Genomic DNA, 17,910 nt, shown 5'->3' with positions numbered 1-17,910 from the left:
TAGGACTGCGGTAGGGCTTTGCAAAACCTTGATCCACTCTGGTTTTCCGGGTTTTGCTTTTGACATCAGGTCTGGTTAGAGGCTGTGGACACCAGAGGACCCCGAGCAGGTGCCCAGAACCCTTAGCAGAGCCAGGCCCAGCTCTGTCTCTCATTTGTTGGGTGATACCAGGCCACTCACTCGCGTCTCTGGACAACAGTGGGCCCATCTGTAAATCAGGCGCTGGCCTTAAGAGCTGTCAGGGATCACCGTTGTCCTGTGCTCCAGAGCTGGCTCAGTCTGGGTCTTCTGCCTGCCTCCCATGTAGGCCGAGGCGGGAATGGGGTGTGGAGGGTGGTTCTGCTCAGGGGGGTGGGGCTGCAGTGAGGTTTGGCTGCGTCCCTGCCTCAGGACAAGCAGTCGTGGCAGAGTGAGCGGGAAATCTTCAGCACGCCCGGCATGAAGCACGAGAACCTGCTGCAGTTCATTGCCGCTGAGAAGCGAGGCTCCAACCTCGAGGTGGAGCTGTGGCTCATCACGGCCTTCCACGACAAGGTGAGCCGCACCCCGCGGAAATGGAGGGGCCCATGACCGCGGTCCGCATGGTGGCTTTCCACAGAAGGTGACCCAGCCGTAGGTGTGGATGTGTGTACAGTAAGAGCTCCTAACCCTGGGGTCGGTTCTTAGGAATAAGAAGAACGCCTCGTCATTAGCGCCTCTGACCACCCCCAACACCTCCTGGCCTCATGTACCTTCCTGTCGATTCCCACCTCCCCGGAAAGGAGTGCAGCCTCCCGGGGCCAGGAGACCAGCTGGCCTGGTCCTGGTCTGTGCCCAGAGCCTGTGCCTAAGCTCTGTGCTGTCCCCTCTAGGGCTCCCTCACAGATTACCTCAAGGGGAACATCATCACGTGGAACGAACTGTGTCACGTGGCAGAGACCATGTCAAGAGGCCTCTCCTACCTGCATGAGGACGTGCCCTGGTGCCGTGGTGAGGGCCACAAGCCGTCCATCGCCCACAGGTACCTGGGTTAGCAGGTGTCCTCCCTGTGCTCGGCCGGCAGCTGCAGAGAAGGCTGGGGGGCAGGAACAGAGCCTGGGGAGGGGGTGGAGGTCTCGGTTTCATCAACGTGCCTTGCCACTCTGCGCTGTCAGAAGTGCTGCTCACGTGGACTTGGGCCCACCTGCCGCTGCCCTTCCCCTGCCTTCCACCTGTGCTGTGGGCACGGCCTGGCCTCCCAAGCCAGTTTTCTGGTGCCCTCCAGTGGCCACATGAGGGAGTGCTGGCTCCATTACTTGGGAGAGTTGGCCCAGCAGTTCTCAGACTTTTTGGTTTGGATCCTTTCCACTCTTAAAAAGAACTTTTGTGTGCATGGGTTATGTCTGTTGGTATTTTCTGTATTAGCGCACACACATTCCATTAACTGTCAGTGATGGCATCACGTGGATGTAGCCTCCACACACACTACTCTTGAGAGAATGAGCTTAAAAAGAGGCAAATAATGGAGTATTATGAAAATAGTTTTGACCTTGCAGCAGATCTCCTGAAACAGTCTCAGGGGCCCTCTGGGGTCCCTGGACTGTACTTTGAGAGCCAGCATGTCAGCTCCTCGTCTTAGTGCTCACTGAATGGCAGGCAGTGCTCTCAGTGCTTAGAAATAGCGGCTCATTTCATCTTCACGACTGCCCTGGGAGACAGTCCCACCTTACAGATGAAGGAACTGGAGTGCAGAGAAGATGCGTGATTAGCTGTACCGAGTTTACTGTGGTTCTGTGGCGACGACGGAGGGGAAGGAGCCTCGAATTCCTGGCCTCAAAGCTAAAGGGCCCCTAGTGGTACTAACATTATGTCCTATAAGGTTGACTGTATGAAAGTACCACTTTTGTAGGTCAAAATGGTGGTTGGTGGACTCTTCCATGTGGTTCAAGCCCACGCGGTTGCATAGAGTGTGCCAGGGGTGGCCTTAAGTTCGTGTAGTTACTACTCCCTCTGAGTTTATTTCTCACAACAAGGCCCTGGGGAAATTGAGGACTGAAAGTAACTCTGCGAGTAAGGGGTGGGGCTGAGCGCACTCGCCTGCTCCCAGCTCTACCCCTGCCTTCGTGGTGGGCTCGAGCCCCTCAGGGCCTGCACAGAAACCCAGGCAAGTTCGTTTAAACTTTTGTGCTCATGCACGTCCCAAATATTGTGAATCCTTCTTAGAAAAGTCTCCTCCCAGGCCAGTATGCCTGCCTTCCACTCCTCTGAGCATGCAAGGGCTGTCTTTGACATGGTGGGGACTGGGGTGGGGTTTGCCCAGCCAACCGGGGTCCACCCTGGTGCAGACCCTGCTCCCCAGATAGGGTGGGAAGGCCCGCTTTGGGCGCTGTAGGGTATAGGCGTCAGCATCTTGGGAGCCAGGATAGGTGGCCAGGAGCAGGGAGTCTGGAGCATGATGCCCATCTTTCCCTTGGTCCACGTGTCTCCACAGGGACTTTAAAAGCAAGAATGTGTTGCTGAAGAGCGACCTCACAGCCGTGCTGGCTGACTTTGGCCTGGCTGTTCGGTTTGAGCCCGGGAAACCTCCAGGGGACACCCACGGGCAGGTAATGAGCCTCAGGGGGCGCAAGAGTGGGGCGGGCCCAGGGGTGCACACTGCCCTTCTGATGCTCAGCTGGCAAGGGGCAGGGCAGGGTCACCCCGGAGCTCAGAGCTGCCTGAGGACTCCCGAGGACAATGCTCTTGTTCACCCGTGGGGACAGCAGGGCCTCACGTGTCCTGGGACGTTCAGCTGAGAAGCACGGAGTCCCGGTCGGGGCTTTGGCTACTCGTCCTTAAAGTCTTTCTCTCTGTCTCTTTTTCTTTTCACTTGTAACTATTAAGCTAGTTAAAATAGGAAGAAATATATTAAGAATCCAAACCCCAAAGCCTAGAAAAAGTAACTGAAAATTAAGCTTAGGTAAATCATCTTGAAACAGTCACTGTTAATACTGAGTATTCTCCTCGTTCTGTTTTTGGTCTTGATCTCAGTAAAATACACATCATCTGTGGAGCCTTTGTGGGGTGATGGAGTGAAGAGGCAGCAGTTCCACAGTAGTTTACTGCTGTCTCAAGTGCATGATATTTTTAAATTATCACCGAGGTTCCGTTTACACTGGGACCTCTCGCGACCCTCCCAGGAACGTGGCGAATCGAGGATTGCCATCATTTTTGGTGTCCTGCTCGGAGTTCTGCCATCTGGGGCCCCGTCTGGTGCACACAGGATGTCGTTTCCTGTCTGACTGTGAGAGTGTCTGTGCGTGCTTGTGACTGTGGACCCTCCCCGTCCTGTGCAGGTGGGCACACGGCGGTACATGGCCCCTGAGGTGCTCGAGGGAGCCATCAACTTCCAGAGAGACGCCTTCCTGCGCATTGACATGTATGCCATGGGGCTGGTGCTGTGGGAGCTTGTCTCGCGCTGCACGGCTGCGGATGGTGAGCGGGCGGGGCCCCGGGGTCCTGGGGGTGGCGGGGAGCTGCGGGACCTGGGGATGACTGCGCTGGGCTCTCTCTCACCCCAGGACCCGTGGACGAGTACATGCTGCCCTTTGAGGAAGAGATCGGCCAGCACCCGTCGCTGGAGGAACTGCAGGAGGTGGTCGTGCATAAGAAGATGCGGCCCGCCATTAAGGATCACTGGCTGAAGCACCCGGTGAGGGGCCTGGGTGGCAGGTGACTGCAGAGGAGCGGAGAGGGGAGCCCCTCTGCATGTGGGGGGCCTGGGATCAAGGGGTTATGGGCCAGAGAGAGAAGATGTGTCAGAGGCCACTTAGTACGCTTCCTCCTTTACACTGGGAAAGCAGTAGGCACGTTCAGTGCTCTGTAGGACGGTGGCTCTGGGCTTGGCCCCAGAGAGTGATGGGGCCTGACAGCTCCGTCAGAGCCCAGGTTGCCCCCGGGTGGGTCACTCGTGCAGTGGAGCCCACTGGCCCTGAGTCTGACCCACCTGGGTTTGAATGCTGGATCTGCCAGTCAGTAGCTGGGTCACTTCTGGCAAATTGCTTTATTTCTCTGAGCCTCTGTCTGCTCAGGGTAGTATAGTATAGGTTTAATGAGTTATCATTTTAATTTGCTTGGCAGGACACCCATCACATAAATGCTTACTATTCATTAGCTCTGATTAAATGTTCTTTGCCTTTATCATTTTCTGGGCATGGGCTCAGCTACATGGCATCTGGGCTCCTCCAATCCAGGGATACTATACAAAAGACCCCAGCCACGTAAACCGTTTCCTGTCTTGGAAGGATATTTGCCCTCAGAAGCATTGAGCCCCTCTCCCTGCCCACCCCAGGGTTAATTCAGAAAAAGGACAGCCCTGGGGCCACTGGCGCTCTACCATACATCTATGTCACCAAGGGTCCAGCTGTTGAGGCCAAGGTCATCTATCAAGCTGCTCCCTGGGACCCAGGGCTGTAAGTGGAGAAGACTTGAAGCGTGGAACGATATAGGCTGGGCCAGCATCTGTACCTTCTGTCTCCGACTTTCTCAGTCTCCAAGACAGAGAGCTGGGGTAGCCAGTCCAGTTCCCTGAGGAGGTGCCCAAGGCGTGTGTGCCCTTGTACTGAGCAGGCCAGAGAGTTCCCAGATGTGGGCATTTTGTCCATTCTTCTGTCTTTCCCAGCTCTACGCAGTTGATTCCAGCACAGGATGTCACACCACATTCCCTGGACTTCAGGGTGGTGCCCAGGGGCTGTGGGGAGTAGGGCGGGACAATGCCCGCCTCTGGCCCCCACTGTGACTGCCACACTTTGGGCCCTTGCATGATTTGGGCTTCACGTAAGATTTTGTTTGAGCATCGCTGTGTCTGCCCCAGCAGGGGCCTGCTCCCCACCTCCTGTGTTGAAGTTCAGTGGCCGTCCTGTTGGGGCTGTGGAGGAAGGCCAGTGGGCTCGGGACGGGGACTGCCAGGAGGGGGCATCCTGCTTCCTGCAGTGCCCCCAGGCCTCCGCTCACTGCCTGCTGCTGGGGTTGGGAGTGGTGGGCTCTGCCTGCTTCTCGGGGACATCCTCGTTTGCTGTCCCCAGGCTTGTCCTCACTGAGGCGCACTTACAGGGGTGTCTTTTCCCTCTCCTATCACTGTGCAGGGCCTGGCCCAGCTCTGTGTGACCATCGAGGAATGCTGGGACCACGATGCGGAGGCTCGCCTGTCGGCGGGCTGCGTGGAGGAGCGGGTGTCCCTGATCCGGAGGTCGGTCAACGGCACTACCTCGGACTGTCTGGTCTCCCTGGTGACCTCTGTCACCAATGTGGACTTGCCCCCGAAAGAGTCAAGCATCTAAGCCCAGGACACGAGTGGATCTCCCGACTCAGTGGATCTTAAGAGGAAAAGGAAAAAAAAAAGTTGTGTTTTGTTTTGGAAATCCCATAACACCACCAACAAACACATGAAATGCAGCTGCTATTTTACCTTGACTTTTTATTATTATTATAATTATTATAATTATTATTATTAATATTATTTTTTGGATTGGATCAGTTTTACCAGCACATCGCTCTACTGTATCGCAAACAGCGGACGCGTCAGCAGGCGTTGAGGTGCTGAGCTGTGAACGCAGAACCAGCGCCTGCTCAAGAGCCCCATCACCTCCTGTCCTTTGGGGGTTCATTGTTCCCGCTTTCTCTTTGTTTGTCGTCTCAGAATCTGTGACACAAAGAAACCCATCTCCTGTCTTAGGAAACTTAATGCTGCAAACTCTTCCTAGAGGAACCTTTGAAGACTGTTACATAAGAACACACCTTCCTCAAAAGAGGAGTGTCCCTTTGCCCTCATCCTCCTGCCTCCCTCCCTTTTATTGTGTTTTTTTCTCCCCTTTGAGACAGTGAGTTTAAGGAACAGCAGATGTGTCTTTCACGGATTAACGGGTGTTGTCCTGACCGAGGAAAAACTGGGATGAGGACAGGATGGTTGGACTGGAGTTGGCAGGGGCGACGGAGCAGGGGAAGGGTCTGGAGCAGAGCTACACTGGACTCGGGCACAGTTGGAGCACCATCCTTTGCTATGAGGCTACTTCTCAGGTAACCAGGAATTGAGGGGAAGGACCGAGTGGAGGCCGAGCATTAACGGCAAGCGTGGGGTTTGGAGAAAGTCCAAAAGCAGGTGTGGCTGTGACCCATCTGTTGGCCCTGACCAGTTTTTTCCACTCACTTGGGCTTGGGCCTAAGACAGAACATTTTTTTTTCTGCCCTACGTTAAGGTTAGGTAAGGGTAGAAATCACGGTTTCGGGAGTACATTCTTCATCCAACATGATGCTGTAAACATCTTTAATGGGGCAAAGTTTGAAATACATGGCTTCCTCCTGGAGCAGTTCAGGGAAATGCCCACAGGGCAGGGGTGCCCTGCACAGCCAGGGCAAGAGGATTTCCTGTGTGGGGCCCACTGAGGCCTGCCTCTCTGGCGATTCTGAGAGTCCTGCAGCGCCGGCTCTGCCCCATGTGGTGACATTACTGTCCTTTTTGTGGCTCATGGATACGGCTTTCTCCGGACCCCTTACAGTGGTGCATATTCTAAAATCCCTTTCTCTATTATGCCATAACCTTGCTCTAGTCAGTGAATGTTCCTAATGCTGCTGTTTCAACATTTGAATTTCTTTTAATTTATGAAACATGCAAGATTTTAAAAAAACAAAAGGTATACACATCCACATGTACACACACGCTTTGCTATGTGGCTTCCAAGGTTTAAATTTTGAAAAGTAAAAGAATTAAAACTTCACGACCACAGACCACCTCAAACCAGAAATACCTCAGAATTTTCTACTTGTGTAAGTTTTATTATATATTTTATTAGTTGTGTTGTCTTGTAATAAGTATATTTTAATGTAAGTTGGCTTTTATGACAAGAAAGTTTAAAAGAAATAGAGAAAAAGAAAAAAAGTTTGAGTCTTCTAGGTAGTGCTACCATTTTTGTTTGATAACGCCCCCTTGTAAATAAATAATTGTCATCAACTGTAGGTTGGCTGTCTGGGCCAAGTCTGGGCATTCATCACTCTTGTTTGTGAAGGCTTTTCCTTCTGGTTTCTTTAGACCATTTTATTTTAAAACTGGATCTCTTAATATTGAGGGGCGTTGGTGGGCAATGGGGAGAGGTTGACTTGGGTGAGAATGGGAGAGGGGCACCTCCTCTTGGGTTATTTGGAGGTTCAGATATTTCCATCAACTTGATTGGTTGATGTTCAGAATGACAGGTAACCCCACTTAAACTTGATGGCCCTTAGAGACCTGCATGAGGTAATTTTACTTGAGATTTAATTTCTTAAGGAAGTTAGCAGCGGTGATAGCGGAAGAGATCCTTGGTGTCTCGGAATCCACACTGACTCGGGAGGCAGTCTGGCTAGAGTCGCATGTCTGGAGGGGAGAGTTCTCTGCCTGTTGCCCCGGAGTTGGCAGTCTAAGAGGGCACTGCTTCCCTCTCCGCACGCTGTGTGCAGCATCTGGGGCCTGCCTCTTGTGTGTGTCCTTTTCTCTGAGTGTTTGGGCATAGGGTGCTGTGGGAGGTGAGTTTGCTTCCCTCTCCGAGCTCAGTTTTTGCTTCATGGGTCAAAATGTGAGCTGGCCAAGGTGGTACAGGGACAGGTTGCTGTTTTTTTGGTTGGTTTTTTTGGTAAGCTATGATGTCGTTTACTTTTTTTTAAAAAAAAAACACTATTTTGTGCTGTGGTATTTTCTTCCCTTGGAATAATTTTTAACAGCAAAACAGGCCTTACAGCAGTTGCTTTTCTTTTTCACTTATTTCTTTAAGAAGCTTTAAAATATTTATTGAGAAGTGCCATATCTAATTTCTTTAGCTTTCTCCTCAGACAGTGCCGGGCGTCTCTACTTTTCACCCTCAGAAGAAACAAACCACTAACAAATGTAGCTCATTTACTATGGGAATGATGGGATCACTGATCCTACCCAGGGTGGAATACTAAGCGCCAGCCTTTCCATGTGGGGTCAGATTTCCTCTGGGTGATTTCTCTTTTGTGTGCTGGCTGGATTCTTGTGAGAACAAGCTTTGACCTGGCTGTGGAGGGTTGCACCGTTGCCCTGGTCTGGGCACCTGCTGACCAGGATGCAGTGCAGACACGTAGGCCTTCCTGGTGGCCTGCATGCCTTTCATCTGAGTGGGCTCCCTCTTTGCTGACCCTGTGCTCAGCTTCTGTGGCATCTCTTTGGGGCCTTGGCACCAGAATGGAGTGTCAGGAGACGGTACCTGTTTGGTGTGGCCGGGGAGAGGGGAGAGTCGTGGGGGGTGTGTGCCAGTTCTTTGGACTGCAGGCTGCCCCTTCCCTCATGCTGTGTAAAATGCCCCCGTCAGGCAGTATTGCTAATGGCTGCTGCTGGCCATAAGAAAGCGGGTGATCTCTTTCCAGGGCATGCCACTGGAGCCTGGGTGTATTTTTTGCCTCAGATCAGGTGTTTGTCTCTTTGTTGTCGTGTATTCTTTGGGGAGTGAACCGTCTAGAATGCAGGTTTATAGGGCTTCTGCCTATGCTCTTCTCCACAAAGATTTATGTGACATTCAGTACTGGGCAGCTCAGATAACGACTTTTATTTTTCTTTCCTCACGCTCTGTGGAAGACTGGTGGCAATGGAGTCTGGCATCATTTTCCCTGCCCATGGGAGAGGCTGCCCCATTGACAGTGGGAGGGCAGCCAAGTCAGGGGAAGAGAAGTAACCAAGGGTCCTTGTTCCTTCCTTTTTAGTGTGCTGTCACCCAAGCGGGCTCCTGGCTGTAGGATGGGATGTGCAGGAGAATGTATTATGTTTGAAAACACCCCTGATTACTGTGGGAAGATATCCCTAGCCAGAGAATTCCAGGAATGAGCAAGAGGAGGAGGAAGCAAGTGGGGACAGAAACCACTGTGTCACAGTGTCCTGCAGAGGACTCTTGCTGATTGAGGGGTGAGAGGTAGGCAGGGAAGGCCATGGACAGTCACTAGAGCATCCTGGGGCTGGCACGAGCTGGATTTTCTCCTGGGACCATTGGTCCCTATCAGGAGTCTTTCTTTGAGTAAGTTACTCAGGGCAAGGGCTGCAGATGGACTATTCTTAGGAGAAAGGGAGACCTGGCTATAGGGAAGGTCGTGAGCCATATCACCCTTTGTCGTTCAGCTTGGCCTTGTCCTGTTGGCTCTTGGTCGGTGCTCAGCTCTGCCAGGGGAGGGCTTCCCCCGTGTGCCAGCTGCTCCTGACCCTGTCTGGACCTGGCACATGAGAATACACAAGGACTTTGTTCAGGCTTGAACATCTTCAGGAGCCTTGCACACCCCCCCCCTGCCCCTGACACACACACACACACACACACACACACACATTTTCTCTCTCTCTCTCTCTCTCTGTCTCTGTCTCTCTCTCTCTCTCTCTCAGCTAAGGGACAGATCTCTCATCTCCAGGCCACTGAGATAGTTCTTCCATTGCCCCTCGGGGGCCAGCTAACCCTCTTGTCATGCATGGCTTGTATGCTTTAGAAAGCAAGACGGTGATCCTGTAGTTTGCTCTGTCACCTTTCCCTCCAGTTGGCTACATTCTTGCTCCCTGCCATCCTGCCACTCTGCACTGGGTGGTTGGACTGTGTGTGTGGTTTCCTTGGTAGTGGCAAGCCCAGCTGTGTATTGAATGTCTACCATATACTGTGTGCGGCTCAAAAAGCCTGTCATGTGGTCCCTATGCTCTGAGCTATGAGGGCAGGGAGCTGGTTGTCCCATCCACTGTGGGAGGATTGGATGGTCCTCTTGCAAATGGAATTTTGCACCATGTAAAATCCCCAGCACCTATTGGTAATAGAAGGGTTTGGTGTTTTCTCGTAATATAGTAAGCATAAGTATGTAAGTTTTTAGGATTGGTACTGGAAGTCCAATAGGCAGGCATTATTCCTGAGAACTTGACTCACTAGAAAAATATCTAAGTTGGAAAGCATTTTCCAGAAGTTAACTCAGTTTGATCGTCAGTTCCAGCTACTTCAGTAGCCTGTTGGGTTCTTAATGGCTCATCTTTAGAGAGATGGCCAGGCGTGGTTCACATTTCAGGGGCACTAGACCACACCTTTCCAAGAAGCACAGTGAATTTACTCACCTACCCCTCATCCAGGGTTAGCAGCCAGAAAGGAAAGGGCACGGTGGGCTTTTTCTCCTCGTTTGGGCGATATCTACTCTCCTTGGTTAATGACTGTTCACAAAAGCTGAACTAATAAAATTCTCAGTAGCTAATGTGTTCAGCCAACCGTGTTTCCCCGAAAATAAGACCAAGCCGGACAATCAGCTCTAAAGCGTCTTTTGGAGCAAAAATGAATGTAAGACCCAGTCTTATTTTACTATAACATAAGTAATATAAGACCCGGTCTTATATTCATTTTTGCCCCAAAAGACAAATTAGAGCTGATTGTCCGGCTAGGTCTTATTTTCGGGGAAACACGGAAGTAATGGTAAGTTTAGGTCTTGACGAACTGCAATGTTTTGGTAAAGAAACAAGCCCAGTAATTCAGTTGAAGTTTTTCTTCTCAGTCTAGATTTGTGAACATTTAATAAATTCAGGGTTATACCCATAGTTCTTTACGACTCCTGGTAGTTGATTTGTAACCAGCAATCCACCTATGAATGTATCCCAAACTCTTAGAAAGCTTGGAAAAGTTTTTTAAGATAATGATTTAGTTTTGTAGGTAAAAGAAACTGAAGTTTAAAACACACACACACACCCCCTTGGAAATTCAGTTCACTCAACCACATTTTAAAAACAACTAGTGGGTCCCAGAGACCCATAAACTATCAACTCATCAAATAAAAGTTCAAATTATCTAGGGCTATTTTGGGGTATTCCTATTTTATACTAATTTTGGGTCTACTGTAAACTCTGGTTTGGATAAGATTTTGGATTGAAAGGATTTACCATATTTACATTTTTACCAAGCTTTTCCATTTTCATGAGGGTATCTTCCAGGTGTGAATGAAGCAGGACTTTGATTGTGGTACTCCATGTATCCCTGTAGTGCCAAAATCCAGTGATACTTTATTTGCTCCTATGGTAGCGCGTAGAGATAATACAAGTGGTTTTTCCTCATGAATTAAAATGCATGATCTATAAACGCCAGTGTGTGGTGATGGCCCTGCACTGCCCTTTTCTTTCCAGGAGTGTCTGGTTTGACTGGGGCCTAGGCAATTCTGAAGAAATATACACATGGATAAGCGTATGTTTGCAGTGGATTATACAAATGTGGGCTTTTATGGATATCTGTGGAAAAGTATCACATTTCATTTTCAAAGTTTACATTTTGAGCTCACAGTTATGAAAAATAGGACCCATTAGCTAATGCTTTTCAGGCAGGTGAGGATGGGTGTTTTGCAAGTGGATGAGTTCCCTCTTGAGTCCTGCGAATTTCTGCTGTTGGTTGGGCAGGGGCTCATTTCCTGACTGTCCCAATCACGTTTGCATCAGAATGTTGTTAGCTAGCATTGTAAATAAAGAATAGGTTATATAGTAGAGATACGACACTTGAAACTTTACTTTAAAAAAGTCTATAGCTCTACATATATATTTAGTTATATCACCTGACAGATTCTTCTGCACAGTGTGGAGATTGTTTTATACCACAGATTATTTTTATAAAGTCTAGTGAGTTTGAATAAGAATGATTTTGTAACCAGAGTAATGAGCTTTACCTTTCAAGATAAATGTACACTGGAGTATGAGTGGTGTGGAGCTTGTACGTAGCTACCCTCACATGAATGCTCATGGAACACTGGCAGATGGGAGTCCAGTTGTGGGTCCTGTTTGGCCCAAACTCCACTGTGGCTGCGGAGGACAGTGATGCTTTGGCTCGGCTCCTAGCAGATGGGGAGGGGGGAGCCTGGGGAGGAGGCATGAGGAGCCTGTGGTGTGTTTTACATTGGCGCTTCCTCCTCAGATTTCTTTTGAACAAAGGGTTCTGAGCTTAAATATTAGTTTGTAAGCTCCTGCCATAAGATGTAGAGGTGTGAGGGTATTTTGGGCGATAGAAATTGTATGGGGGTACAGTTGGGGCGGGTTGGGACTAGAATAAGAATCAGGCTACAGATTTTTGAAATTTGAAATAAGGACTTGGTGATTTGAGTAAATCACCAAACCGAGTTATCTAGGACCAAATTACCCATTTTTTAAGACAGAATTTCCAGTTGAGTAATTATCTACAAAGGGGGTGGGCGGGGAGGGTGGTCTGTGGACATAGTGATCAAATTAAATGGAGAGCTGCCAGGCACATTTTGTCCTCTCTGATCAGGGTGGTGTGGAGGTGAGAGTAGGTTGGCTCCTGTGTTAATCGAGTGAGTCAACCAGTAGCCGGTCAAGAAAGCTCAGATGCCCGTGCCAGCAGGGCATCTTTCAAATGTCTACACAGGTTTCCCATTTTTCCTACCAAGGTCAGCATCACTGCCATAATATTGAAGGCGGTCTTCAAATTAGCCTTTTTATTTTGGGGTAGAAAGTGGATGGTGATTTGGGTGAGCCTTTTTGATAGGGATATAGGGGGAGTGAATAATGATCCTAATTCTGTGTGCCGTAATTGCTAGTTCTGAGGCCCAGCTGAGGGCCTGTTCCCCACACCCTACCTGCTGGCTTCCGTCGGCTGCGTTCACAGGTGCAGTGGTAAGGGCAGTTCTGTCAGGAGAATCCCTAACGTGTCATTTTAAACCCACTGTGCTGCTTATTCAGTCTGGTTTAGAATAAAGTTTTACACTTTGCCCCTTTTATACTTGGAGTAAATTTAGTTTCAGCAGATCCGTAGCACTCCAGGAACCAACCTATCGTTCCTTTCCCTGTTCCCTGTAAAAGAACATTTCTCTGCTCTCCAGCCCGTCTGAATGTAATTCTGTTGTGCCTTTGTTTTTGTCATCTGCCTCCCCCAAAAGCAACTGCTGTAAGCATTTTTCTACTTGTCTTTTCTAGCCCCAAACCCCACCTTTTTCCTTTTTCCCAGCTGTAATTCCTGGATGCAGTTCTGTGTTCCAGGTATTTTAAGAACCAGTTACCTCAGACCTCATGTTGAACGGTGTCACCATCTGGGTCCTCTCAATACTGCAGGCTTGTAACATACACAGGCAGGAACCCTGCCAAGTGTGGGCACTTATTTGTTGTGAAGTAAAACTCTTCCCAAGTACTGAAAACAGGGGCTTCTGGCAAGCTCTTGGCAGCACTGTGGTGGGATGGGTCTAGAGTGTCATCTGAACGGTGCTTCCAGTGTTCCCCTTTCAATTCTGCCATTTTCAGTATTCTCGTGTCTGAATGGGCAAAGTGATTCAATTGACTGGTCTTGCACACAAATTAGTTCCAAAGATGAGCTCTTTGTAACACATTTCCAGTCGCTAAAGCTCAAATGTAGAACATTCCTTTAAATGGCAGGTTTAAAAACCCACCATCCACCGCAGTGCATTTTGGGAAGATGTCTGTAGCATATGTTGCTGTGAAATTAGGCCTTGCGGGATATGGCTGTTTGTCATTTTGATGTATTTTAAATAAATATATATATATATATATTTTTAAAAGAGTCTTTTTTACCAGTTCAAAAAGTTTAATTAACCAGCAGTCACCACATCTGAATTTTTGTCTCTGGGGCACAGAAGGCAGACCAAGACGAAAAGTGGTAACTCAGTCATTCGAATGTGGGCTGCCTGCCTGGGCTGTCCTGCTGACGGTGGGACACAAAGGTCATTGTGTTCCCATAGGGTCTGGACGCAGCCCCTGAAGTGTTTGGTCTCTGCCCTGTTCGGAGGACTGTTGACTTTAGTCCCTGCAAGTGCTTTAGCCCAAGTGGGGTTTCCTCAGAGCACTGCCACGACTTAAGTGTATGTTTAGCCAAATAATTTCTCCATAAGGGGAAAACACGCTCATCCAAATTTGACCAGCAATGACAGATGAGAGTAGGAAAGATTAGGCAACATCTGGGTTTTGATTTGGAAAGTGTCCAAGTCATTATCAAATGAGAGCCGGTGATCATACAGAGATTCCTAAGAGACCTCATTTGAAAGTGTTAAGACCTCCTGTGAGGGGAGGAATTGTTAAAATGCCAGCGGCTTTTCCCCCCATTTTTTTCCCCTAGAATTCTGTAAAAAAAAAAAAAAAAATGCAAAGAAAATTGAGTGGTACTTGAGAATTGAGGGTGAGGGTTACCGCAGATTAGAAACATACTTCTATTATAGATTTCAATTTCACGCCACAAATCCACACAATGCCATTTTTCAACTGTACACGAGAATCTGCTTATGAATTTGACATGATCTTAACGGTAGCGTCAAAGGCTGAATTTTTCACCTGTTAATATTTTTCCACATTTGTCCTTGAATCCGAATAACTATACAGTACTGTAAATTCAACTTAGATCGAGTTTGATGTCAATTCTTGTGAAAAGAGCTTCTGCATGTAACAGACACATAAAGAACACAGCAGAGTATACAATTTGCAGGACCAATTTTGGAACAAACACAAAAATGTCACCTCTCATTTGCCATCTTATGTATCAGTTTTACCACCTACTTCTAAATTTGTACATTATTTGTAAGGAAAAGAAGGAAAAATCCTAAGACTTGTCTAACTTAGTGGAGAATGTGTGTGTTGGGTTTAGGATGATAGCAAAGTCTTATTGAGCTGTGTTATCTAACTTGTATATAAAAATTGTAATTAAAAGTTTGGATTCACCTGTTTCTTGCAGTTTAAAACGAGTAACTGCAACCTGGAAATGTGACTAGTATATGATTTAAGGCTGTAGAAGTGAGGAAGCTCTTCAAGTGCTAAAACTAAAGACTGCTAGTTTTTGGCTCAAATTCAGTAAGTACTGTTTGTAAACCGGGAAACGTGGGCTGTAAATGTAATAGGGTCACTTCTCACCCTTGTAGCTATAAAATAAAAATTTTGTAGAACAGAAATAGCTTGTACTACTGAATTAACAAAAGTTATACTAAAGTATCATGTTTTTAAAAATATATATGTATACAGAGTTAAGCTTGTTGCTGTTACCCTGTCTGGATTTGAAAAGTGTGCTGATATATATTATATATATATGTAAACTATATATATATAATATACATGCACACATCTAAAATGGCCTAAAGCAGACATCCATGTAATTACAGTTGCAAAATGAAGACATTTTGGAAAGAACATTGTATCATAGTTCATTCATTTGCAGTGGATCTTTGTTCCTTTTTACTGTGGTAATTTTAGAAATGAGTGTCAAGTTTGAAATTAGATACGCTAAGTTGGGGTTTTGCTGCTTGAACTCTGCACTGGGTCCTCAAATAAACCGATGTGAATGTAGTTTTTTCCCCTTGTGTGAAGAAGCAGCCACACCCCAACAGAATAGGAGGAAAAATCTAGAATTATTTCAAGTTTTATCTTTTTGTATATGAAAATAAAATAATAATAATAATAATAAAATCCTGTTGTCTCTCTTAATCACATGGCAGGGGGCCGAGGTTTCTTCTCCTGGGAATTAGGAATAAAATAGTGTTCTCCCACTTACAGTGCCGACTCGAGCAGCCCTGTGAGTTCCTGCTTGGAACACATGAAGTTAATAGTTGAGTGCCTAGTCTACCGTGGTTCTGTGGGCCTGGAGCTAAAGCACAGGTCTTCATTGCAGCTCTTTAGAAGCCCAGGGCCCAGTTGGAGACATTGTGGCCTTCTTTTAAATGGCCTTTCTTGGGATCTGGGGTAAGTTCCTGTAGGGCAGGGATGTATTTTGCAAATCTCCAAGATCCCCCACACACATACCCCCCAACCCCCAGTCTTAATGCTTTGCAGACAACCCCCAGCAATATTTTGTAAGTGGAGCAGAGAAGCCTAGAAAATAAGTTCTATTCATGACTCCTGCAGAAGACAAACTCTACCATTCCCAAACATGGCAGAGTACCAGGGTCAATTGCTGAGCTATTAAAAAATATATTTCTGGGACACTACCCCAGATCTGAATCAGCAAGCCAGGTCTTACACATTTTGGAGTTTCCTGATTTATCTCACTAAACGAAAACATGGTTCCCTGTAATAAAATAATGGTAGTCTCTGATACCTAACAAAGAAAACAGGAAAGCCCCAGAAATCACCTCACTGCTTTCTGCAGTAATGTAAAAGAATGTTTTGGCCCGTGAGTAATTTGGTAAGTAGAGAAACACCAGCTTTGAATTCTTCTAGTGAGGTCAATGCCTTTTCACTTACCCTTTATTATGAGGATTAGAACAACTTGCTCGGAACTCTTGGGGAACAATATCTGAAAAGGGGCCCCTTTAAGGAGCAGTTGGGAAGTTCAACTTTTATTAGTGAGTACCCCTAATGATGACCACAGAGGACAGGAAGGCAAAGGGTTAATTTTTGCATGAGGACCTTGGAGTTGGAAAGGCTGGAAGGTTGGACTGCAGGGGTCATCCGGTCAAATTTTCCCTCAGCAAAGGAATTCTTGCACCAAAAGCAATTGGACAAGGAAGCTGATCTATAAAAGCAGGCTTGCCCAAGTGAGCAGGTGGAAGAGGGCTCACAGGCCTTCCCTTAAGTTTCAAGTACCCCTGTGGAACACTAGGGGTCCCCTGATTACCGTTTGAAAAATACTGGTCCACTCCCTTCATTATAAAGGTGGGCAGACAGGCGCAGAGGGAGGTATCCTACCCAAAGTCAGGTAGCCATTCCAATTTTTAATCTCTTGGGGCCAAGTGTGGGGTACAGTTTTCCAAGTACAGGATCTGGATCTGCATGAGGAAGTCACCTGCCATTTACCCCGCTAGTGTTTCGCACAGTGCATGGCACTTGGGGGGCCTTGGAGAAATACCTTTTAAGAAAATGTGTATATTTAGTAAATTCTGGTGGAAGCTGCCCAAGTAGCTTTGAAACCTACAGATACCAGTGTTGCTTGGTTGTGTGTGTCAGGACTCTCGGTTGTAAATGATTGGGGGGAGGGGTGGCGGGGGGTTACTGGAAGGATCCTGGGGCAAGTAGCCAAGCCAGGCCAAAGCAGGATGCGTCTGGACTTGAGGAGCCTTAGAAGCTGGGCTCACAGCATTGCAGGCCTTCACCTGTGTCTCAGTGGCTTGGTGCAGGACCAGAGGCATCTGTGCCTTTGTCTGCTTAGCAGGAAACAAGTCTGTAGACAGTAAGCTCAGAAAGTTCCATATGTCACAGCTTTCCTCCCTGGAGAGAATTCCAGATCTAAGAGCCTGAAATGGCTCTGCTTGACCTAGCTCAACCAATTAGGGTCTGAGGTCCAAGGGACCAAAGGACTTCATGAGCGGTATTCCTGAGAAGGGGGCATGAAACTACCAAACAATGTCCACACTGCTTCAGGTGGTGGTTGGAAATGCCCCCCCCCCGCCCCAGTTTAGGAAGCGAAATCCACACGGACTGCTGGGGATTGTGCTGCAAAACGAAGAAGACCCATTCATTGTTGAGTGGGAGCGCGTAAAACATACTGTCGGTAGGCATTCAGCAATCTGGATTTCATATTTTATCAAGAGAGAGACGACTAAATAAAAATTGTTAATATTTACAGAGCTTACATGCTTCAGGTTCGACCCAAAACGCTTTAACGTGGTTAATCTCCTCTAATTATCACAAAACCCTGTGGTCTAAGTATTATTATTCCCATTATAAAAAAAAAGGAAACGGAAGCCTAGAAGGCTGAAGCAACACCCCCAAGGTGGAAAGTGGTTGAGTGGGGATCCGCACCCCTGCACTCGGATTCAGGGTCGTCGGCCACCATGGAGTACGCTCTTGTTAAGAAACGCCTTAGGAGGTACAAAGCTATTATTAGAAGTTACGATTTGTGTATCACGTGACTTCAAAGTCAGGTCTCAGGAAGACATTCAGTGCGGCACAGGTTTTGGAATCAGACCTGCCTTGGAATCTCGGCTCTGAGGACCTTAGTGTAACCATGCGCAAGTGGTTTACTCACCTGGTAAGTGGGGCGAGAACAAAGGTATTTCCTTGTC

General features: G+C 47.8%; 1 protein-coding gene across 2 annotated transcripts in view; it reads left to right on the top strand.

The window, feature by feature from the left end:
* Positions 1 to 9,256, top strand: part of ACVR2B (activin A receptor type 2B) — a 31,733-nt gene extending 22,477 nt beyond the window's left edge. For both annotated transcript variants that reach the window (XM_033133246.1, XM_033133245.1), the window contains exons 6-11: positions 391 to 534; positions 852 to 1,000; positions 2,450 to 2,564; positions 3,294 to 3,432; positions 3,519 to 3,649; positions 5,082 to 9,256. In XM_033133246.1, the coding sequence (XP_032989137.1) occupies positions 391 to 534; positions 852 to 1,000; positions 2,450 to 2,564; positions 3,294 to 3,432; positions 3,519 to 3,649; positions 5,082 to 5,276 (873 nt within the window). In that variant the 3' untranslated portion in view covers positions 5,277 to 9,256. The remainder of the gene's footprint in view (positions 1 to 390; positions 535 to 851; positions 1,001 to 2,449; positions 2,565 to 3,293; positions 3,433 to 3,518; positions 3,650 to 5,081) is intronic.
* Positions 9,257 to 17,910: the final 8,654 nt, after the last annotated feature.

This window comes from Rhinolophus ferrumequinum, chromosome 17, assembly GCF_004115265.2.
Source record: "Rhinolophus ferrumequinum isolate MPI-CBG mRhiFer1 chromosome 17, mRhiFer1_v1.p, whole genome shotgun sequence".
In the NCBI taxonomy this organism is placed as follows: Eukaryota; Metazoa; Chordata; class Mammalia; order Chiroptera; family Rhinolophidae; genus Rhinolophus; species Rhinolophus ferrumequinum.
The sequence above is the reverse complement of the archived record's forward strand: the minus strand, read 5'-3'. Positions and strand labels throughout refer to the sequence as shown.